Genomic DNA, 25,236 nt, shown 5'->3' with positions numbered 1-25,236 from the left:
GCTCCTTAAGTAGTTTAGGGCTTTCATTACCTTGGGGAGAGGAAGGTGATGGACCCTCATTAATCGTCTAACTTCATCTTTCCCAGTGCCCATTGGTAATCATACCCACTTCCTACACTCACCCCAGCTCAGCATAGACACTAATCTTTATGCTGCTGCAGATTTACATATGCAGATTTCATGTAAATGAGGCCACACGGGTCATCTTTCCAGCCTAGTCTCTTTCTTTAGTATGTCCTCAGATTTCTCTTTGTTGCAGTTGTTTCCCATCATTTTAATACTGAATGAAATTGTCCTGTTTGCACAGATTCATTATCTTTAATCATTAGTTCACAAACTATGGGGTTATTTCTATGTGATGGTGGTTATAAATAGAGATACAAGGTACAATATTGCACAAGTCTTAGATGTACACTCAAGAGTTGTGTGTACCACCTTACACTCTCACTTATGGTGTGGGTGTGTGAGGGATCTGATTTCTCCCAGCCCTTGAAGTGCTTGTCATTGTCTTTTTGTTTTGTTGTTGTTTGCTTATTTGCCTGTTTGTTTGTTTTTGAGACAGGGTCTCTCTATGTAGCCCTGGCTCCAGGAACTTACTAGGTAGACCAGGCTGGCCTCTGCTTACCCAGTACTGGGACTAAAGGCCTGAGCCACTATACCTAGCTTATCTGTCTTTTTAAAGTGGGATTTGATTGTAGTTTTCATTTGCTTTCTCCTAGGTGCCATTTTCCACTGTTCAAGTCTCCAGGGAAATGTAAGTTTAAATAATGGCATGATATCTGATTCAACACACAATAAAACCTAAAATAACCAGACTCCAGACAGAGCCCAGAACATTTATCTTGTAGTCCCCATCCTTTAGTGGGAATGGAAAAGTCCACAGTGAACTGAAGTGTAAGATAGATTTAAAATTGAAATATAGAGTCAGAGAGATGGCTCGGCAGTTGAGAGAACTTATTGCCTTTATAGTGGTTCCAGGTTTGGTTCCCAGCATGTATGTGCTGGCTCACGATCATCTGTAACTTCAGCTCCAGAGGATCTGACATCCTCTTCTGACCTCTGTGGCAACCATGCATGTACAAACATACATGCAAGAAAACACACATATAAAATAAAATAAATCTAAAAATTGAAATGTAAAACATCACTTCTAGGGCATAGAGAGAAGGGCCAGCAGTTAAAATCACTTATTGCTGTTGCAGAGGGCCTGTTATCGGTTCCCAGTACCCACATGACAGCGCACAACTCTCTGTAAATCCAGTTCCAGGCACCAAGCAGAGACATGGTACACCCACATATATGGAAGCAAAATATTAATGCATTTAAAATTAAAATAAATCTTTATAAAAATAATTTCTAGAATATATCTTAGAGATAATGTCTATACTCTACATATCTGCTGCTTTGTAACCTTTATTCACATATAGAATGGTATACTAGGCTGTCTTCTGAGATTTTCCTCTATACTGGGAGCCCAGTATGAGCTGGCTGATACCATTCATAGAGAAAAATCAAAAGAAGATGGTGTAGAAGGCAGGAAAGCCTTGTGAGTAGCTGCAGGAAGAGTTGGTAAGAGTTTCACAGTGGACAGCCCCTTCCCAGGTATCTAGCCTCAACATGGCCACCCTGCTTGTGAGAAATTGTGATTTTAGTCGTGGACCTGCCCCTGAGTTACCTCACTAGGAAGCCCCAGGCCTTCTTCATGGTCCCACCAGGGACCATTCCAGGCAACGAACCCTGCAAAGAGGTGTGCTTGCTTCTCTGTGGTCATCCCCTGCTGCACTTGCAGCCCTCCCAGAGCTTAGAAACCAAGGCTGTCATCCAATAGCACTAGGAGGGACTGCTACATGGTGAAGAGTGGAGAGTCACAGTGTGTGTGTGTGTGTGTGTGTGTGTGTGTGTGTGTGTGTGTGTGTGTGTGTGTGTGTTTGAAGGAACTTAGGATGGAATCAGTGAAGATAGGAATGTTCCAGAAACTTAGCTGTAGGCCAGAAGTCACAGGCAAGGAGAAGAACCAGAGATGAAGAGGGTACAAATTCCAGAGTTGACACAGTGGGACAAGAAAGAGTTAAACCGGGCTAGGCACAGGTCCCAAAAGCTAACAAGAGCTCAGGAAAAGATGGAAAGAGGATAGTGATCAGGGATGTGTGTGGCTGCCATGAGCACCGTGAGCCGGCATCTCAGATGGTACTTCTTGGACCTCTGTGTCAGAGCTCTAGTAGATAGTGTTATCACAAATGCAGGTTGCACTGGCCCTTCCCAGGTCCATCAAACCAGTGCCTCTGAGGGCCAGCCCAGATATGTGCTTTGAATATGATCCTAGGATTCTCAAATGTTCCAGAGTACAGACTAATGGACATGAACTCAGCTTCTGAGATAGACCTGCAACATCCAGGTCCAAATGTCTTATTCCCCAAGCACAGCAGGTGCACCCGTTCCCTCAGGAAAGCCATATAGTTCCTATCAGCAAACATCAATAAACGTGTACTGATGGTTCCAGGCAGCTGACAGAGACACCTGCTCATCACAGAATCCCTGCCTGGACCAGGTACCATACTGTCAGACTGATCAGCATCACTCACTCCATCCACAGCTTCCTTATTCAGAGAGTACCAGTGTTTTTCTGCATATCCATCGGAAATGATGAAACGGAGCTAAAGGAAAAGAAGCAACTCTCTAGGGCCACCCAGCTGGGCAATGTGCTCTTCAGGATCTAGGCCAATTTGACTCGAAGCTCTATGTCCTATCTGTATACTGACAAGCAGCAAACATTTTCAACATTAGGCTTTAAAAGGATAATGGTGGCTGTACCAGTAGTTGACGTTGTCTTTGGCTAATTAAGCAACTTCACTCCCTCCGTAAAACAAAGGGAATTGTGGTGAAGCAAGACTTTACTGTCTTTCTGATCATTTGGATCCCCTACCCAGAAGGTGTCTGGAGCCTTTGCTGTCTCCTTCAGGCATTTCCTCTGATCTCAGGGAACACGTTGCCTGAGATTAAGTCTAGGAGGAGATTGAAAGCCAAAGCGCAGAAGAACCGATAAAAGGATTGAGGAAGCATCATGAATCAGGAGGTAAAAACATGATAGGGTGTTGTTGATGGGGCTGTGGAAGGGAGATAAGACAGTATTCATCCCTGAGGGAGGAGACTCTGGAAATGGAGGAATAAAGCAGAGCAACTGTGGTACAGAAGGTGGAAACAGAGGTAAGAGACAGAATAAAGACAAGGCCAGGCAGCAGGATTGCCAGCCAAGAGTCTCTTCAGGGGAGTAAATTGCAATCCATCCCCCTCTGGCTCTAGCTTTAGTGTAGTGTATGTATGTGTACATATGTGTTCACATACGTGTGGAGACCAAAGGTCAACCTCCAGGGTTTTCTTCAGTTGCTATCTACCCTGACATTTTTGTTTTGTTTTGCTGAAAAAGGATCCCTCACTGAATACAGTGTTCACCAAGAAGACTAGTCTATGCATGCAGCAAAGTCCGGGGCCCACCTGTTTCCACCCTCCAGCACTGAGATTACAAATGCTTGCTGACTTGCCCAGCTTTTTCTTTGAGTGCTGGGGATAGAACTCAGGTTCTTGCTTGCACATGCAATTAGTTTACCAACTGCTCCATCTCCCTGGTCTCCTTTTTATGTGAAGTCTTTCAAGGTATAATTTTCAAAGCTGAAGGTGGCTAAGTTTGTATCAGAAATCAAGTGTTCGATTTTACCATCCCTTCCCTATAGATGTAACCAACCGTCCCACCAAATAAGAAACACAGAAACAATGCGAAAGAGAAAGCCGAGAGGTCAGAGCTCAGAGCCAAAATCTCACCCTTCTGCCTGCGGTGTCCCAGCCTCCCGAATGAGAGCCTCTATTTCCCGTCTGTTCGTCTATTTAAAGAGACAGAACAAGCCACAGCTATCTCACCTCACCAGTTCCTCAGCTGGTCCTGTTTCCTCAGACTGGAAGCTTCTGTGTCCTCATCCCAATAGCTCTCAGCTGAACTGTGTTGCTCCAAAGCCTGAAAGCTTAACCAGCCAAATGCTTCTAGTTCTGGTCCTCATGCCTTATATATCTTTTTGCTTTCTACCACCACTCCCTGGGATTAAAGGCTGGCTTTCTAGGATTAAAGGAGTGTGTCACCACCATGCTTGGCTATTTCCAATGTGGCCCGAACTCACAGAGATCCAGAGGGATTTCTATCTCTGGAATGCTAGGATTAAAGGCCTGTGCCACCACTGCCGCACTCTTGCTATGGCTCTAATAGCTCTGACCCCCGGGCAACTTTATTTATTAACATACAATCAAAATCACATTTCAGTATAATTAAATTACCACCACATTTCCCCTTTTCTATTTTAATAAAAAGAAAAAAAAGCAAAAGGTTATGACTAACAAAAGAAAAACTATATACAAAAGTACAATAACTATATACAATATATACAAATAATAAATACCTAAACAGGTATTGGACAAATTAGAGAAAATAATTCCATTATCTATCCTATTTGGGTAAATCCAAGATGTATCTAATGCACTTTCTATCCTAATTAATTTTCAACTATAAGTAACTAATCTTCAACCATAACTAACTAATCTTCAACTCCCTCAGAGACCCAAGAAGGAAATAATATTAGCTAACAAAAATAAAAAACAGGAAGTGCATGCAAGCAACTTCCAAAAAATTTGTGAGTTGACAGAAACAGCCAGCTGCCTGGGCAGTCACCTGAGGTTTCTCCGCAGTGTTGGGGCATCATTTTCAGCCTATAGGCTTAGTGTATCTGACAGACTCATTTGTGAAGTAGGATGTACACAAGGTCAACAGTTCAATCTCACATTGGGTGAGAGCAGTCCATGTACCAGAAACACCTGAATTCCACTAGTGTCCTGTCATGATTCAGGATTTTAAATTCTGGAAATTGTTGACAGTTTTTAAATTCAGCTGTCCATTCTTCTTGGCTGTGTATATATGGCTTCATCTCAGCATCCCCTTCTTCTCCACATCCCTTTATTAAATGCCAGTCTACTTTTGAGAGACATGAGCTTTCAGCTGCTGTTCCATTGTACAACAGAATCCATCGGCCCTCTGCCTGTTAAGCTGCCTTTGAAGAAAAGGGCACCGTACCTTTTCCGGATGCGAAGGCCACTTCAGGGATGGGGCCATATTGTCCTGGCCTCAGAAGATGCCTTTTGATAAAGCCATAACCACACTTGTTTTGACAAGAATCAGTAGTCCATTGTTTCATGTTTTGTCTGTCCATTTTGTCCTGTTGATTCGAGGATACTTTGTTGTCCAGTGGCTAACTTTTGCCACAAGGAAAGTTGACTCCATATGCAGTTTCTTCAATGCCCATATTTTCTCTGAAGTAGATTAGTACTGCCAGGAGGTGACATGTCTCAAAAAAGAAAATTTTTCTAAGTTATTAAAACATTTTAAATGCCATATTCTGTAGATCTCTGAAGGGTTTGAAGATGACCTGTCTAAAACATCTCTGCTCAATTTTTAAAACATATCTAATATGACTACAAGTTCTATTGTAATGTCTAATTACTAACTTTCATTTCTTTATATCCTAGTAGTTGGTAATAATAACATTCAAGGATCAGAAATTTGTATTACATTGTTAAATGAATGGTATAAATACAATTAGAAATATACATATAGCATTTTCTAACAATATCAGTTTCAAATTTGTAGTAATTGTCTTTTTCTTTTCTTTCTTTCTTTTTTTTTTTAAAAAACAAGAACCTTAAATCTAATCTCCTTTGCTTAGCCTTTTTCTTATCCCTTGATAATAACTTGTAACCAACCCCCCTAAATACTGAAAATTATCCCAGACCCAAAACCCATTAAAAGGACCAAAAAAACCACCCATCCCACACCACCTCTTTGGGAATGTGGGCGACGTAGTCTTAAAATTGCTTCCTGCTGGGTATGGGCGAAGTTTTCTTTATCCTGAAAGAAAAATTTTAGGTTAATTGTCAAATTCTAGGAAAGGTAACTATATCCTTCATTATCCAGTCTGTGTATAATGCCAAAGTTCAGGGTTTATCTCAAGTCCTTATTCAAGTAGTCTTTGAGACTGGATCATCTCAGCTAGTCATCTCAAAATTGCTCTGAGAACCTTGTAGTTCAAAGCTGATCTGTGGATGATGTTTGTCAGCTTAATGATATTATTATTGTCCACGTGGAATTGTTGTTGTTGTGGGGCCCCATCTTCTTTCTGGAGACTTCAGTTGATGTTAGGCCTGGCCATGATTTCCTGCAGAAAACTGATAAGAGTCTCGAACACAAAAACATATATATGCAGCTAGCCTTTTTTCTAGAATTAGTTAGTACTCTATATGACCATTCATATCTTAACAAAGTTTAAAATGTATATATATCTATATATCTTTATATGTTAATCTTGTAAATTTTGATATAAAATTCATACTTTAAGAAAAGTTTAAAGAATCAGAATAGAATCAAAGAGTTGAGATTAGTAATAGAATAGTCCCTTAATTAATTTTGCTTTTGTCCTGTACCATAGCAGAAGATGGCTCTTATTCTGGCATGATACAGGGAGTTTGGATTTTCCTTTTAACAACATGCTTGAGTTTAAAGAAGGAGAGAGCCATTCTCCAACTCCAAAGTCAGCTTTTAAATTTTAATTGAACTGGGACTATTAGAAAACCAATAGTGTTAAATCTTTAGAGAAAAGCAGAAACAAACATTTAGGAAGACATAAAAATTTTTTTTTAGATAATATATACCCATATACCGTTTCACTCTGTTTCTTGGGATAGATGATTTGTCCCTTTTCTTCAGTTGTCTCATTTGTCCAGTTTTCTTCAAATTCCTTAACCTTCATTCTCCTAAAAGACAAAAACAAAAACCTTTCCCCAAGACTAATTTTGGGGATATTTCCTTTTGACAAGTTATTATCTGATTAAATGAAAAGGCATGTGTTGTTGATACCAGTTAGTTTAAATTGGATGTTCATGCTGGTTGATGAACTATCACCTCCTCTAATTAAGAGATCTCTCTTGTTCAAATCGAACCTTTATCAATTTTGATGGTACCCACAGCTTATCTTCTCCTGTAGAAACAAAAGCAAAACCTCATCCCCAATGTAATACATACCCTGGCTTCCATTCTGAGGTCAGCACATCCTTAAAGTATATAGGCTGATTTAATTCTGTAGTTTTTTCTATTATCCAATGTCTCTCTGCAGCTGTTGTTCCTTTCTCATTGGCATTCAGAAAATTCAAAGTTAAAGAGCATTATGCAGTCTATTTCTGGGGTTTTTGTTACCCATTTCTGTTTATTTAGCATATCCTTTAGAGTTCTGTTTGATCTTTCTATAACTGCTTGACCTGTAGGATTATGTGGTATGCCTGTAATATGTTTTATATTGTAATAAGCAAAAAACTGTTTCATTTTAACAGAGACATATGATGGAGCATTGTCAGTTTTGATTTGTGCAGGTATACCCATGATGGCCATAACTTCTAGCAAATGAGTGATTACAGAATCAGCTTTTTCAGAACTCAAAGCAGTTGCCCATTGAAATCCTGAATAAGTATCGATAGTGTGGTGTACATATTTCAATTTTCCAAATTCTGCAAAGTGAAACACGTCCATCTGCCAGATTTCATTTCTCTGAGTACCCTTTGGGTTACATCCTGCTGGTAATGGCGTTTGATTGTAGAAGGAACAAGTAGGACATTTCTTTACTATTTCTTTGGCTTGTTGCCAGGTTATGGAAAAATCCTTTTTTAAACCTTTACTATTAACGTGATGTTTTTTATGAAATTCTGAGGCCTCCAGCACATTTCCTATCAATAATTTATCAATCTCATCATTGCCTTGTGCTAGAGGGCCTGGCAGACCAGTATGGGATCGAATGTGAGTTATATATAAAGGATGATTCCTTTTCCTGATTGTATCTTGTAATTGAATAAATAATGAAGTTAATTCTAAAGTATCAGGGATAAATTCTGCAGTCTCAATATGTAACACCACTCTTTCAGCATACTGAGAGTCAGTTACTATGTTAAGAGGTTCTGAAAAATCTATTAATACCAACAGAATAGCATACAATTCTGATTTTTGAACTGAATTATACGGACTTTGAACCACTTTACTTAAATTTTCTGATTTGTAACCTGCCTTTCCTTCTTTGTTGGCATCTGTATAAAATGTACGAACTCCAGTTTGCAATAAGACTGATTCAGATGAAATAGTTTATAATATGTGTAAAAATGTACATAGGCTTGGAAGAGAGAGGAAAAGGAACATAGACAGTTATATAAAGAAATAGAAAGTTTAAAAAAATAAAGTCTTTAAAGAGAAAGTAAAAGTAATATAAAAAATAAGCCATGTAAAGATGGATATCACACAGAGAGTTTGGATTATATTGTCTTTGGGATTCTTAACTGCAGAAAAAACATTTGATCGTAAAAGATGTTGAGTTAAACCAATATGTATATATTAAAGATATCTTGACTTTAAAATTTGGATATAAGGATGTGTTACTTTGGAAAGGAGACTCTGCTTTTGTCTCTACAGAAAGCCAGAGGCTATGGATTTGTTCCAGATTAAGATACATCAGGTTTGACCAGCCAAGACCACCTGAAAGGTCTCTGATGACACCATGGCCCAGATGATTCAACATCCAGAATTGTTTCAAGGCAACTGGCTCAGACGATACAGCCTCACGGACTACTCCATGATCCTTAAATATTCTTTGTATCCCCATAAGATACAGCACCCCCCTCCAGCAGGAAGTAGTTAAGAGAAGCTACGCCCAAATTCCCAAATATACCAAGCTGGCTTTGGAGATGTGTAAAAGTTAAAACCTTCCTTTTTTTAAAAAAAAAAAAAAAGAAAAGGGGAAGTGCTGTGGGATGATTTGTATGTCCTGTGGGAGCCCTTCTTGGGTTCCTTGTGGCGTTACCCAGCAGGTCCGTATAGAGGATGATTAGGACCATGGGCCTGAGTGCAGGTGTTTGAGATGGTCTGCACTTGGCTGTGCTGGGGGATGGTCTGTATGTCAAGTTGCTCTGATTGGTTAATAAATAAAACCTGATCGGCTGTGGCTAGGCAGGAAAGATAGGCGGGACTAGCAGAGAGGAGAAATAAAAGAACATAAAGGCAGAAGGAGACGCTGCAGCCACCGCAATGACCAGAGACACTGCAGCCGCCGCCATGACCAGCAGCCTGTGAAGACGCCGATAAGCCACCAGCCACGTGGCGAGGTATAGATTTGTAGAAATGCGTTACTTTAAGATATAAGAATAGTTAACAAGAAGCCTGCCACGGCCATACGGTTTTGTAAGCAATATAAAGTCTCTGTGTTTACTTGGTTGGGTCTGAGCGGCTGTGGGACTGGCGGGTGGCAGAGATTTGTCCTGACTGTGGGAAAGGCAGGAAAACTCTAGCAACACTTCCCTGTATCCAAATCTGTGACCTTACTTGGAGGTAAGAAAGCTTGACTCTCCTCGAGAATGTAAGACCCAGCAGCCTCTAGATCCTCCTAATATTGTGCTTTTCACCACTCCCCCAGCCCCTAGGGTGGAAGTATTCAGAAAAACTAGGGATAAAGAAAACCAAGTCATCTAACTAAGGTGACTAAAGAGGAGTGGAGGAACCCTAAAACTCATGGTTGAGTGGCCTTTCCCACCTTCTGCAGGACAGGAATGGAATCACTAAGAAATTACCAAGGTTTCTCTCTCTTCTTTCTTTCTTTCTTTCTTTCTTTCTTTCTTTCTTTCTTTCTTTCTTTCTTTCTTTCTTTCTTTCTTTCTTTCTTTCTTTCTTTCTTTCTCTCTTTCTTTCTTTCTTTCTCTCTTTCTTTCTCTCTTTCTTTCTCTCTTTCTTTCTCTCTTTCTTTCTCTCTTTCTTTCTCTCTTTCTTTCTCTCTTTCTTTCTCTCTTTCTTTCTCTCTTTCTTTCTCTCTTTCTTTTTCTTTTTCTCCTCCTCCTCCTCCTTCTTCTCCTTCTTTTTTCTTTTTTACTGGAGGTTAAACCCAGAGCCTCCTCTCCATAACCACTCTGCTACTATATGACTCCACAACCATTTATTTTTTTTAATTTTAGTTTGAGCCCATGCTACCAAGTTTTCCTGGCTGGCCTAGAACTTGTAAGCCTCCTACTTCAGCCTCCCAAGCAGCTAGGACGGCAGGCACTTTCTGCCGCATCTAGCACGGAGGCAGAGGTACCTTTACCTAATTGGAGAGGCTCAGGAGGAAAGCCCTGTGTGGTGGCACAGCACCGGAGTTTGAACTCCAGCTTGGCCGTGGGCCAACTAGGCACCTGTCTCAACTCCTAGGTCTTCATTTGTCAAATAAATACAATGAAACCACCAACTACTTCGAGGGAGGAAATGAAATCATAGAGTAGAAATGTAGCCCAGTGATGGAGTGTATGATGCCTCCCATGTGCCAGGCCCTGGCTTTGCTATATCCATCACTACAAAAATAAAACAGTAATGTAGGTGACGTAAGTTCCTTGTGCTCACAGGTAAGCATTAGGGAGACATAGGATGTTAAACATGCAGGGTTGTGTCTTCAAAGGGAGACCTGTTTTCTACCCAGAAGGTTGAAAGTGGAGGTAGTAATAGCCTGGTGACCTTTGTACTAACTGTCTGACCAAAACCATACCAGATCCTCCCCCAGACCCTTAAATGTCACACTCAGTCAATCTATAGAACACATCTTTATGGACGAGGTCTCATGTACATTACAAAGAGTTTCAATATAATCATGTCTTAAGCTTTGTTGTACACATAGGAGTGAGTTATCACCAGGAAACTTTTTTCCAAATTGTGCTGTACTTAGATATGCCTAATAAACTACCCAATGTCAGACTCTTAAAGTTTGAACCAACACTGGCTACCAAGTCATGATGAATGGGACTTCCTTCTTGCCTCTGGCAGACTGACACTCTGCTGGCTTCGATGTTTTCAGAGAACCCCACAGCTTAGAGAAGTGTCTGGTTTGCTTTAAGTGCTCAAATAATACTAGTGATGGTGCTTGACAGTGTTTTGATAAGAAAGGACAGAGCTGGACACGCAAGCATCCCACAGAGGCGATATTGATCTGTTGGACTGAGGAGGACTCAAGTTGCTAGATTTTTGCTACTGTAGAACCACAGGTAGTTGCTTTGCTTCTATAGCGTGTTTCCATCCCCCTCCCCACTCCAAATCAAAAGAGGCTCCATCCTTCCTTTGACACTGTGTGACAGGTCTGAAAATGCTTAGACACCATACAGCACAGAAGTAGAAGGGGTGGGGATGGTTTCCAGTCTTCCAACTTTGTGATTTGATAAAAACCACCTCCTCTCTGCAGAGCTTCTAATGTTCCACCACAACTAAGAATTCTTGCTGGAATTTTCCTTGACCTTCTCGGTCTAAACTTTTAGCCCACTCAGCCAATGCCTTATGACAGACTCATCAAAAGCCTGATTTTAAAGGAATGAGAACAGGAGATAGAAGCTGGTCACAGAGACTCCAAAGTGCTGTTCCAAGAATGTCCTTGCTGGAGAACAGAAATTCGTTCCTGTTTCTTTGTTACTTCCTAAGTGAGCCCTTCTTCCTAAAGTGCTGGAATCCAGAGGAGTCATCTGGACACCTGACTGGTCCAAATGGACTGAGGGTCATTGGTCTCCCCATTCCTCACTTTACTTTCTGTCAAAGGTGCTTTAAAATCCCCAGACTAGTGGCTTGATGATACCCTATTTCCTGAGACCCTTCCTGTTAGACAAGAGCTCTATGTACCTGTACAATCTCTCTCTCTCTCTCTCTCTCTCTCTCTCTCTCTCTCTCTCTCTCTCTCTCTCTCTTCTCTCTCTCTCTCTTAAATATATCCGTTATGGTCCATGAGTTTCATTCTTTGAATCCATGGGGTGAGAACCTGAAAGCCGCTGGGTCTGGACAGCTTTGAAAGCCACTGAGTTTCTGGAGTCCTAGCTCTCTGAGAAAGGCTACATTCTCAAACATGCACCAATGTTCCCATATCAAAAGTTTCATGAAAAGATATACCCAGAATTTCTGAACTTTTATTTCTTTCTCTTATTGTCCCTTGGGGACATCATAAATGTTCCAACCACCAGGAGTCATGAAGCAGAGAATAAAGATTTAAAAAGAAAACGATTTTGATGCCTTCAATTTGCCTAGGAACAGGGCCTGGAGCTTTCCTGTTCTTGTTACACCCCAGATCCCTGCATGGCTCTTTGGCAATAGGAGCCAACCAGTCTGCTCTCGGTGGATGAGTCCATATAGTCAAGTCAAGGTTATCTAGCAACCTCCTAGTTTCACCCACACTAACCATCCCATGTTTTGAGTAGCCAGGTGCAGATCCTGGAAGAAAAGAGACATATGGGTGTAAATGAGCCCATACAGTGTCAACCACTTTGCCAAGAACATTACTACCCGGTTCCAGACAATGAGGCATATGGGAAAACCTTCTAGTAACTTATGTGAGAGAGTTCTCTTTTACATAGAGTCACATCTGAGGGAGGTCCCCATGAGCCACCTCCTTCCTTGCTTGTGATGCATTTGTGTGAAGCCTATCTGAGCTGTGGCAGCCATTCTGCAACCATGAGGCAAGAGCCAAGAGAGTCATAGAATCATGACTTAATTCAGTGAAGTTGCTAAACCAAACCTTGAACAGCCCTATTCTCAAACTGCTAGTTACATGAAATCAATCCAGTCTTAGCTAACTGGTCATTAATCTCGTGTTCTCTTCCTGGCAGCTGAATATGATCTCAGGAGGACAATAGTTGCTCATCAATGAGGGTCTTGCACTATGTTTATATATGAGGGTAGACCTTATACATTAGAATATATATATATTAGAATATATATATATTAGAATATATATATATATATATGAGGGTAGACCTTATATATTAGAATGTGTGTGTGTGTGTGTGTGTGTGTGTGTGTTAGAACTTGGCTTTTGCTTATGTGTGTATGCATATGTGTATGAATGTTTGCATGTGGGTGGGCACATGTGTGCATGTGTGTATGAAGGCCAGAGGTTGATGCTGAGTTTCTTTTTCAAACGCTACATCTTATTTTTGGAAGCAGGGTCTCTTCCTGAATGCAAGATTACTGATTCATCTTGTCTAGCTAGCAGCTTTGGCCCTGGTAGCACCCCTTTCTGCTTGTAGAGCACTGTGGTTAGAGGCAGCTTTTATATGGTTGTTGGGGCTCCGAACTCGGGTCCTCATACTTGTGAAGGAAGCACTTCACTCACGGAGCTATCTCCTCCACCCAGCTTTACTTACTTTAATGTGAATCTTTCATAATAATTGGTCATTATCTTGTCTCTCAGATTTTTCTGAGCATTTTATCGATCATTTCTTTGAGCAAAATCATTTGGGAGCACTAAAAACACAAAATCTTGCAACTTCAAGGCCAAGCCTTACCCCTATTAATTGACATTACTATCTGGGGCAAAGCTACCTTTTGAACAGTGGTTTGCAAGCACTGGTATTTCCAGAACTCCTGATAGCAGGTCTCCCCAAGTCAATCAAATCTGGACCTCAGAGGAAAAGCCACCTGGCAGTACTCTCTTAAGTCCCCCAGATGACTGTGGCCAAGTTTGAAAATCAATGCCTTCAGCCGGAACTCCTAGAACTGAGATGCATAAGTCAACGGAAGATCTTACAGGTTACACTAAAGGTTCTAATCCAATCAGATAAAAGTGGGGCCTATGATTTTGCATTCCAAGGAGGTGATTTGAGCCCTACATTTTTTTAAACCAGAAGCTTCTAGAATCTAGATCTGATAGTAGCCCATTCAAACACTGAATCTCATCAACTTCAGAGTCACAGGAAAGTGATCATGATCAGAAAGTCAAGTGCAAGTTCTGTGAGTGCTTGTCTCTGATCTCTGGTATGGACTTAGATCGAATAGTCATCAATGTTTGCCCAGGACCAGTCAGGGATGCTTCTCCAGCATGCTAGGTTTGAAACTTTCAAAACTGGAAAAGTCCTGAGCAAACCTGGACACATTAGCCTCATAGTCAGGATGTAAGAGAGCAACAGAGCAGCCTGGCTGTGTACTTGCACACTCCAGTTCCTCTTTCTGGAAACAGTAGTGCATCATGGGTCAGGAGGGTACTGAGAAAGATGGCATCAATGTATAGTTAGGAAAAGAAATGTTGAGATGTGTAGCTACACCAATAGAACATAATGGATTAGTGGATTTGAGTGGGCACAGGGGTCAGTAATAACCAGGCAGATCCGGGGAACTTGGAAAGTATCCAAGAATCAAGTTAATGATATTTCCAGACTAACATTTAAGGGACACAGTTTTAAGTCTGCTTATTGTCTTGCCCAGAGCAACTCACTGCCTCCTTTGTTGGCCTCAGTTTCTCCAGCTGACTATTTGAGATGAAAACGATATAAGGGCCTCTGACCCAGCTAGTCCATTTCCAATATGGAGACTGTGCACCGGTTCAGAACAGAGTCTTTTTGCTCCCACCAACCTTCTGTTCCACGGAGTAATCATCTTCGGGCTCCCCAGGCTAGTGCTTCAGTATAGCACTGGCATTCCTTTTATTGGGGAACACTTCCCCCTGCTGTCCTCTGATGCTCAGAGCAACAAGAACTCAAGGCATTGTCTTTTTCCCTTTAAAGACTGTAGCAGGTTTACCAAGCTAAATGAAACTGTTTACAGATTCCGTCCTGTGGTTTCAAGTGGCTTCCTCCTTCTGCTCTTGTGTCCACCCAGGGAGCCCACTTCTCAGCTTTCTGTTTTCTTTAGAGAGACAAAGAGTCTCCCCAGCCAGCCATTGCAGAATTCCTGTTAACCTTTCATTAAGCCTGCTGACAGCTGGCTTCGGCTCTTTGTGAGTTACTTCCTCACATTCCCGTTTAAATGTGTCCCACCTGGCTTCATTAAGGCTCCTGCCAGGTTCTCCACTGCTGCTTTCTCTGCAAATGCAAATTGGGTTCTGAGTCAATAACATGGGGGACAAGGAAGACTGAGCTGCAAAGGGGGTGCAGTGGGTGAACAGTCAATACATTCAAGTTGCCAGTGATCCCAGTAAACTGAAGTCCATTCGGGCCCAATGAAGGTCAAGGCTGGAGACGCAGTGCATGAAGTCATGAACTAAAGTCCTTACTGGAAAGTTCAGGATAAAGGCTAGAGCATCAGATAACCCCCAACACTTAGGAAATGGAGGCAGGAAAATCAGGACTTCAAAGTCATCTTCAGCAACATAGCAAGTTCAAAGCCAGCATGGGACACACTAGAATCTATCTCGAAAAAGCAAAGCAAAACAAAATGGGGGTCCTTCAAGCTTGGTTCAAGGCCTGACTCTGCTGCAGGAGATTGAACTACATGACCTTGAGTGAGTACTTTTGTGTCTATGCTTCGGTTTTCTGAGCTCTGAATAAGGGGTAACAAGCCAGCTTTGATGAACTACTTCTAGATTCGATGCTTGTCTTGAAACCCTTAGTTGAGTGCCCAGAATGCAATTTAGACCTCTGATGATTGTGTTGCCTATTTTATTCCAAGGCCAAGGTTGAAAAACTAGGTTACTATAAACCCTCAGGATTAGATTGTGGCCTTCTTCTATGCACACCAGTTATAAGAGCCACTGCGCATCAAAGTCTTTCCTTGTGGAAATGGGAAACAACAGGATTCCAGTCCATCACTGATACTAGGTGTGTTTTGTCTCATTGAGACTTTAAACTCCTTAATAACAACCCCCCCCCACACACACACACTCTGGCCTCTATTCTAGCACAAAATGGATACTAGAAAGTTGTTTGCACAAGCTACCAATTCATCCTGACTACACAAAGAGAATAAATAAATAGCTATACCAAAACCCACCTCTAGTCAAGGAGTCTTAGTATACTTAAGGGTGCTGGATATGGAACCCAGGGCTTTGCCCATGCTAGTCAAATGCTCTACCACTGAGCTACATCTACAGTTTGGTTTTAAATTAGCTCATCATTTTATAAATCTAGTCTAAAGCTGGTCTCCTCGTCCTAACCCACAGCCATATGTTTGCTTGCATGGGACATATGCAAGCAAACTGAATTTTTATGTCTTTATTTTTTTGTTGTTGTTGTTTTGTTTTGTTTTGTTTTTGTTTTTAGAGACAGGGTTTCTCTGTGTAGTTTTGGTGCCTGTCCTGGATCTTGCTCTGTTGACCAGTCTGGCCTCGAACTCACAGAGATCCACCTGGCTCTGCCTCCCAAGTGCTGGGATTAAAGGCGTGCATCACCACTGCCCAGCAATGTCTTTAATTAGACATATGCACATTCTCATTGTCCACAGTTGCTTTCAATTCCTCTACTCACTGCATTGACTGGCTGGCTGCTGAAGTCATCAGTTTATTCTCTGCCCTAGGAAGAACATCTCTGTGGGTTTAAGAGCTGAAAATCAGGAACCAGGACTCTCTGGGTTGTGCTGAGGAGAACATCCCTGGCGGTACATGGGGAAAACATTAGCAGGGAGAGGAGTGTAGTTGTTGGTTCCTGGTAGGAAGACACTTCAAAAGTCAGGCAGATCATCTGAGAGTCGAATCTACAGTACCCCTGCCTTCTGACTGAGGAAGCCCATGACCCTTTATTCATTCAGGGTTGCCACCACATAGTCTAAGAAAGGGAGACCCCGCCTGTTTGGAGCTATTACTCTGTAAGAGCTTGCTAAACCCCAGATCTCCAGGCTCTCCCTGCAGTTTCTGGTTCAGCAGGTACAGGATGAGGGCAAGAATTCATATTCCTAACAAGCTCAGATGGCGTGGTGGCTGCTGGGTCGAAGCACACAGCTTAAAAACAGCCTGGCTGGCACAGCGGAGGGTGGTGCTCCGACCTTAAAGAACGTACATGGAGACACACCTCTGCTCCCTGGAGAGAGAATCCTGTGGTGCTGGTCAATCATCTGCCCAAGAGACCACCCTTTAGGAAGGCAGGTTCACAGTAAGCCATGCTAAAGAGAAGGCAGGAAAAGTGGTCCCTTTAATGATATTTTTCTTTTCCTTCCCAGAATTCCTCTGCCTCACTTGCAGAGATGCAGCCAGGCAGCTTCCTAAGTCTGCCCACTTCTCTGAATTACTCAAAAGTCATAACTTTTCCTTTGCTTTTTTCTATCTCTGTCCTAAGCACCATTTCCCTATCACTTTAGGCTTCTTTCTTTCTTCCTTTCTCTCTTTCTTTCTTTTTTCTTTCTTTCTCTCTTCCTTCCTTCCTTCCTTCCTTCCTTTCTTTAAAGCACATCCCCTATGAGGCTGTCCGTCTGTTATGTGGCTATCCATCCATTATGTGACTGGTCCGCATGCTGGCCTAAATCAAAGGCTTTTCATTTTCCTTGTCTCTTCATCCTCTCTGTGTCCTTCCTCCAGGTGGCTAGGGTGAATAAATGTCTCAATGAGAGGGTTGGGCATGGGTTCTTACCAATTGGATCATGTCATGTCAACTAAGTTACAGGGTGACAGATCTATAGGCTGTACCATGAGACTAATTTTGTTTGTCATGTGTGTGAGTGTGTGTGTGTGTGTGTGTTATTTTATAATTTGTGTGTATGTGCATACTATAGGGAGGTGCATGCTATGGCAAGGGTGTGGACATCAGAAGACAACTTGCAAGAATAGGCCCTCTCCTTCCACCATATGGGTCCTAGAGATCAAACTTGGCAGCAAGCTCCTTTCCCAGCTGATCCTTCTCACAATTTCTGTTTGCCTCTTAAAAGTGATGTTAAGGGAGTAAAAATGCAAAGGTGGGCTAGATAGAGGACCAGGGCTTATTCCTTTAATGATATTGCTGCTCTGAGCATGAGGGAAGTCTGAGAAATGCCTTTCAGATCTAGCTAGCTTTCCATAGTAGCCAGCCAGGAGCATCCTCACTTAGACATATGTTTTCTTACATTTATTGATTCCACAGCTATTTGCTTTTATTTCTCTCTCAGGGTTCCTCATACTAGTAATTATTAAAGTTTTAGGATAAATCTGTTCTTCCTGGGCTGCAATTACAATGAGTTATACTTAGAGGAATTTACTTGGGCGGCTTCAGTGTGTCATCTGTGCATAATCCTTGTCATTTGATCCCCTTGCTCTGATGGGCACTGGGCTGCTTCCAAAGTCCAGTTTCTCTGGCAAGAGTTCAAGTGGCACTATGGTCAGTTTTAAAGCACTTGAATATGAAAAGAAATTCATATCATAAAAAAAAACAGGAGTTTTAGAAGCGAGTCAAACTTTTGATGTGATTCTGTGGTATTACCTGCGCCTCGAATGAAGCATTGGTCTGCTCATACTACACCCAATGTGGGCACTGAACTCAGAAAGCTGGCAGAAAAAGGGAGACACAGGCACATGAGGTAGGAAATGGACCAAAACTTGTGTCTCAGAAGAAAGGTAACTTGATACCTGGAAGAAGCCAGACAGATTAAATGAGCACTGCGTTGATGGAGGTCAGCTACCACCAACAGGCTATGCTGTCTGCAGAAGGAGCTTTTTTTGCTTTGGGTATTTCTAACTCCCCCTACTGTTGAGAGATTGAAGGGACTCCCACGGCTCTGGCAATGAGTTCACTATCACCGACAGTGACAAGCCCAGTGGAGAAAGATCACCTGGCCACAAAACCACAGAGAGGACTAAGGCACTAGGCAGGAGGAAGTGTCTCCGAAACACCTTCATGCAGGAAGATAAAATGAGACTGGACCCATAGCATCAGTGAAAGAAAGGTGAGACCTTAAAAGAAAATTGCAATGTCCCCAAAATTATAATTACACAATTCAAACTTCATCCCCCATGCTTAATTCTACGAAAAGGTGACAAGTTAGAGAGTAAAGATTCCGTCTTCATCATCCTGGGCATGTGACATGTCATTGAGGACACTTTTACGATCTTCAATGTTGTCCGGTCTGTGAAGAGAGGAAAAGGCTGATTAAAAACCAGAAAAAGCAAACTCAAAGGACCTGCTAACCCAGGCTGAGACACCAGACTCAGATTCTATCCTGCCCAAGCTTCCTATTTTACAGGTGGGAAAACTGAGGCTATAGAGCACAGAGGACTTTTGCCAACCTGTTACAATAAAGAGAATACAACTTGCTTTGAAGAGTATAAAACCATGATCTAAATGCATTGATGTCTCAAGGGATCCCAAGCTTTGAACTCAGAAAGTCCCTTTGCAGGGCCTCTGATCCCCTGCCTAATAATGCATCATTGTCAATAAATGCTGTGGTGCTGATACAATTAATTGTTGCAATGACTTATACCAAATCTTTTCATTTATTGCACCCTAAAAGCTATAAACAGAATAAATATTCAAAATCTAATCCCAGAGATTCTTCACATACTCTTAAAAAATAAAAGCAAGCAGTGAAACATGCCGGTCTATGGGGCAAAGGAACCAAATCGCGGGAAGAATGTTGCAAATACCTTATCTAATTTCCATATTGCTAACCCTCTTCTCAGTGACTCCATACAAACAATGTGCCTTTGAAACAAGTGCTACAATAGCTTCAAGCAGAGGACACTGTGGCACATGTCCCCTTTCTCATGCTATACTTTCAATAATGCTCCCTGCTTTTCTTGGTCCTATTTTGGACACACATGTAATGTTAACTGAGACAGAGGTTAATGTGAGTTAAGACTCCACAGCCTTTTCTGCCTCTAATGCAATGTCTCTCTAACCCTGTGTTTCATCAGAACATAAGCACAAGTCATTAAACCACTGAGTAGTATCTAATCATGTGCAGCAGCCTGTATAATCATCGCAACAATCGGCCATGCAAGATGAATTACCTCTTGTGTCTCCGCAAACAATTGGCTGCTGTTACTCTCCCTGAAAAAACAAGGCCACAATGTGAGCAGAGCTCTGTGAACTGCTGGGAAAAGTCCACCCCCTTCCAAATAGACTAGATTAGCATTGGGGAGGACAGCCTCTCCTTCCCGGGTTGATGATGGTGTTGCTAGATTTTTAAATGTTTTTTTAATAAAACATATTTTGGTCATTTTTCTTTCTCTTCCCCAACTCCTCCCAGTTCCTCCCCACCTCCCTACTCACCCACCTTCATATTCATGTTCTCTCTCTCTCTCCCCCTCTCTCCCCCCCTCTTTCTCTTCCTCCCTCCCTCCCTCCCTCTCTCCCTCTCTCTCTTAAAACATTAAAAAAAAAAAAAACCCTGGAAAACAACAACAATAAAAATCAAAATAAACACACTAAAAGAAAGAAAATCAATAAACAATAAGACAAAAAAATATAAAACAAAACAGAAAGTACACATACACACACACACACATACTCGCGTGCGCATGAAAGAAAAAAAATGGAATTCATTTTGTGTTGGCAAGCTATGGGGCCTGTCTTAGACTATGGTTGATATATCTAGTGACACTCCATTGGAGAAAACTGATTTTCCCAGCAGGTACCAATTGCAAATAGGTTCTGTTTTAGGACTGGACCCTGTGTCTACTTCCGTTCTCAGGGCTGGGATTTTTGTCTAGCTTGAATCTGTACAGGGCCTATGCATGCCATGTGCAGGCTCTGTGCAGGCTGTCACAGTCCCTGTGATTTCATATGTGCATCAGGCCTGTTGTGTCTGAAATATACTGTTTACTTGGAGCCATCTCTGGCTCTTGTAATCTTGCTGCCTCCTCTTCCAAATAGAACCCTGAGCCTTGAGAGGAAGGGTTTGATAAAGACATCTATCTCATTTGGGGCTGAGTGTTCCAAAGTCTGTCACTCTCTGCACATTGTCCAGTTGAGGATTTCTTTGTTATTTGCCATCTACTGAAAGAAGGAGCCTCTCTGATAAGGGTTGAACAATGCTCTGCTCAAAGGGTGTAAGCTATTGCACTTTTCAGTTATTTAGTAGCATAACGAGGGCTCATCTAACTTTGTGTGTGTGCATACATGTCTGTAGATATTCATACATGTGCAAGCAAATGCCACAATGCTTGGCCTTTTTGCATGGGTCCTGAGTATCAAACTCAGGTCCTCATGCTTGAGTGGCAAAGTCTTTACTGACTAACCTACCTCCCCAGCACCTCATTTGGGTTTTAAAGCACTTTTTATGAGATATACCAACAATCATCCAAAACAGCAGCTATGACTACATTTAAGCACTAATAGCAAGTCTCCAGGAAGTTCTGGATAGTTTTTGCAGCACTCTCTTAGGGCATGTTCAATTGTAAATAATCTTATCTCACGGCTGACTGCTGTGAAGTACCAGTTTTCCTGTTTTATAACAGTAGTGGGTGCTATGTGCCTGTGCTTTATATGAAAACCATAATGCTTATTTCATAGCTCCTTTTTGCAGGATTTATAGTTTTGCTTTTAAGGTGGGGAAGGTGTAAAATCACAGCCGAGCTTCACAATTTTAAGAAAACTTTGGGCCCTATCCCCTGAAAAATGTATGTAGGTATGGAAACATGAACATATTGACAAACCATTTCCAAGAATTCTCTCTCCTGAAGGCCACCTGTGGTCCCTAAGCAAACCTGCTTTAAAGGTGCACATAGAGCAAGACTATTCACAGTTTTACTCCTGTGACACTCCCTGAAAGTATATGATAGGGGTTCAAGGGTGTTTCGAACTGTAAGAAAGGAGTATCAGGGCTAGAAAGATGGGTCAGTGATTAGGAGCACAGGATATTCTTCCAAAGGACCCAGGTTCAATTCCCAGCACTGACATGTCAGTTCACAATTGTCTGTAACTTTAGTTCCAAAGTATCTGATGCCCTCTTCTGGTTTCTGTGAGCACCAGGCAAACATTTGATATACAGACATATATGTAGGCAAAACACCCACACACAAAAAAATAAGTAAATATTGATTTTATAAAGAGAATACCTGGGCAGTGGTGGCACATGCCTTTAATTCCAGCACTGGAGAAAAGACAGGCGGATCTTTGAGTTGGAGGCTAGCCTGATCTATAGAGTGAGGGCTACAAAAATCTGAGAGAGAGAGAGAGAGAGAGAGAGAGAGAGAGAGAGAGAGAGAGAGAGAAACAACAGTCCTATCTACATAAGGCAGTAACTTGTGTATGACATCTGTGTCCTATCAGTGAAAGTGCTCTTGGTCCCATTTTTTAATTATCAAAGTGTCAGCACTATCAGGCTTTTCTTTACAAAGAAAGCCATTTGGTGGTGATGAATTTACCTGTCACCCCCATGACTGGGGTGAGGACAGTGAGGGAACTGGTCCTTTTCGGGATAAAAGGAAAGAAGAGAAAACAGAAATATCCCCCCTCATTGACACTCCTGAGTTCCCACAGCTCTTTGATCTACCCACAAACATCCAGTCCTGCAGGTCCATCACATCTGGCCCTGCCCACCTTACCTCGAAGGAGAAATGCCAGAAATATTGACACCATCAGCACAAAACCCACGCAGCAAGCAATGATCAAGATGTTGGTCTCTCTGTTGCTCTGCCAAAATACAGGCAAGGTGATTGGCTGAATGACATCATCTCTGAAGGGTACCCTGGGATACATCTCACCCCAAGGATGACTTCTAGTTACCAACAATGTCATTACATCTTATGGTATTCTTTCTGATATGTCTCCAAGTCAAAACAAACTAAAAGTTCTAAATCAAGTGTAACTTTCCCACTAAATACCCAAAGCATTTTAATCCCTGTATTTGTGCCCATCTTAGACATCAGGTGTCTTGGGCTATTGTGTTCAGACATCGGGAGATTTAAAATATAATAACTATGTTGTGAGTTGTGTTTTCCACTGTCAAATCTCTTTGCTGGGCACTGCCTTAAGCCTTTGAGCTCTCCCTAGACCTGTGCATTTCTTTCCTGGCTGACTTCAGCTTCTAGATAACAACATAGAAAGGAAGATAAAGCTCAATTTCAAGTTTTCTGTCAGGATGGTTCTGAAGGCATAGCCTGGGAGCCTAGCACATCAAAATGTTTCCAGGAGACTTGATCGGCCCTTTCCAACATTGTTCTCTCGTGAGCACTGTAGTGCCATTTCCCAAAGGAGACAGATATGTGATGTCACCAGGCAGCCTCACTCATTACTCATCACACAGAATGTGAGAGTGGACATGAGACCCATCCCTGTCTCGGTGTGATGGTTAATCTTTCGAACTTCATTGCAGTAAAGGGCACCTAGGAGATTTGAGAAGCACAGCTCCGGGTGTGTCATGAGAATGTTTCCAGACAGGATTAACCAAGCTGGGCATACCTGCCCTGACTATGGACTGCACTAGCCAGTAGACTGGGGAACTAGATGAAATGGAAGGAGGGGGAAAGTCAAGAACACAGATATCCTCTCTTCTCCCTCTCTTTCTTCCTTCCTCTCCCTTTCCTTCTCTGTCTCGCCCCCCCCCCCCGCCCCCTGCTCTTTGGCTGCCATGATGTGAGCTGTTCAGTTCCACCATGTTCTCTATGCCATGATGAATAGAAACACCTAAACCCTGAGCAGAATAGCTCTTTCATTCTCTAAATCGTTTCCATTTGGCATTCTGGCAAGGCAACAACAACAAAGCTAACTGTCTTAATTTCTTTTCCTGGTCCTGTAATAAATAATCGTTAAGAAGCAGCTTAAGGGGAAAGGGATTTCTTCTGGCTCACAGTTCCAGTGTATTGTCCATCATGGCAGGGAAATCAAGGTGACAGAAGCTTGAAGCAGCTGGCTGCATCACATCCACACCCCAGCAGGGAACACTGAATGCATGCCGAAGCTTTGTTCCCTTTCTCCGTTAACACAGTCCAGGACTACAATAGGGGATGACACCACCCACAGTGGGTGAGTCTCCCTACCTCAGTTGATATGATCGATATAATCCCTGACAGGTACATCCAGAGTCCTGTCTCACAGGCAATTATGCATTCTGTCAATCTGACAGTGCACATCAAGCACCACAGTAACTAAACATCACAATTAAGCCATACAAATGAGATTTGCCAAAGTTGTGAATACCACTTTCCCCACTAATTCCATTTTCATTTGGAAAGATATTGTTAGTTTTTATAAAAACATATGCTACCTCTGTGGCTAGGTAGTGAACTTGCTATCTTTGCTTTTAAAATTAATCCATCTTTTTTAAAAATATCTCACTGCTAACTCTGAGGAATGTAAAGGGCTGTTGCACTCAGCCAGGAAATAGTCATCGTAGCAGGACACTCCCACTTCCCTTGGGCAGGCTAAAGTGTTTCCTTCCTCCCTCCCTGTCTCATTTTCTAGCACACAGAAGACCAGAGCCAGCTAGAAACAGAAGAAAAGACATGACTGTCTCCCCGGAAAGACTGCCTTCACAGATATCTGTGATGCCTAATGTTTTTACGTGAAGCTACTTGAACCATTTTTGCAATAAACATAAATAAAAGGAAACCTTGAAAATCACAGAGCAATGGTGAGAACAGGTGTTGGCTCGGTGGTTACATCAATAACACTGGGCGTCACACAAGGGACACATCATGATTTTGTGTGTTTTCGTAAATATTTTTTCTTTTTGCTTTCAGAGCATCTGTGCATGTTGAAGTAATGATCAATAGGACTTCTGCCAAGTGTACAAGTTCACAAATCTTTGACCACTTCATAATAGTTACTATGCATGTGCCATTTAGCAATATTATATTTCTCCAAGCCCATCTGTGAAAACCTGTACTGGGAATTTCTAAAATCAAAGGCAAATGCTTCCAATAGTTCCTAGATCTTTTACCTGGTTGGATACAATATTTCTCCGCTGAGGTTCCCTGTGGTTAATGCTGGGGAGGTAAAGAGAGGAAAATAGTTAGACTTCCTGTGGGAGAATTAAAGGTATCTGCTGAAATAGCTATCCAAAGCCACCTGCTAAGCCAGAACCATCTATTTAATTCTGTAACACCATCTTTCTGTTTGTATAAGTGACTTAGGCAGATTTCCTCTGATACAGCTCTACTCAAATGCTCACCTGCTCTCCTACATGACCGCAGAGGAACGGAACATCTGTACTTTGCAGGTGGGTGAAAGGCGACCCAGAGAATAAGCACTTGACTTCTGTCTTTCTTTTCTTTTTTTTAAAAAAAAATTATTACAACTTTTTAAAAAGAGATTTACTTTTATCTTATGTGCATGTGTGAATGCCTGCATGTATGTATGTGCACCACATCTGTGTCTGGAGCTCATAGAGGCCAGAAGAAGGTATCAGATCCCCTAGAACTGGAGTTCCAGGCAGTCTTGAGCTGCCTGATATGAGTGCTGGGAACTAAGCCTGGGTCCTCTGCAAGAGCAGCAAGTGGTCTCAATCACTGAGTCATCACTCCAACCCCTAAAACATCTTAAAGATTACATTTTATTTAGTGTGTG

At 42.0% G+C, this 25,236-nt stretch overlaps 1 protein-coding gene across 1 annotated transcript in view; it reads right to left on the bottom strand.

Moving 5' to 3' along the window:
• Nucleotides 1-18,659: 18,659 nt before the first annotated feature.
• Nucleotides 18,660-25,236, bottom strand: part of LOC114706371 (T-cell immunoglobulin and mucin domain-containing protein 4-like) — a 28,301-nt gene continuing 21,724 nt past the window's right edge. The window contains exons 8-11 of the mRNA XM_037201166.1: nt 24,611-24,656; nt 22,275-22,362; nt 19,737-19,776; nt 18,660-18,853 (exon numbers count right to left, since the gene is read on the bottom strand). Coding sequence (XP_037057061.1) covers nt 18,769-18,853; nt 19,737-19,776; nt 22,275-22,362; nt 24,611-24,656 — 259 coding nt within the window. The 3' untranslated portion in view covers nt 18,660-18,768. The remainder of the gene's footprint in view (nt 18,854-19,736; nt 19,777-22,274; nt 22,363-24,610; nt 24,657-25,236) is intronic.

This window comes from Peromyscus leucopus, chromosome 8b (genome assembly GCF_004664715.2).
Source record: "Peromyscus leucopus breed LL Stock chromosome 8b, UCI_PerLeu_2.1, whole genome shotgun sequence".
Lineage (NCBI taxonomy): Eukaryota > Metazoa > Chordata > Mammalia > Rodentia > Cricetidae > Peromyscus > Peromyscus leucopus.
Note: the sequence above shows the minus strand (reverse complement) of the source record. Positions and strands in the feature narration are given on the sequence as shown.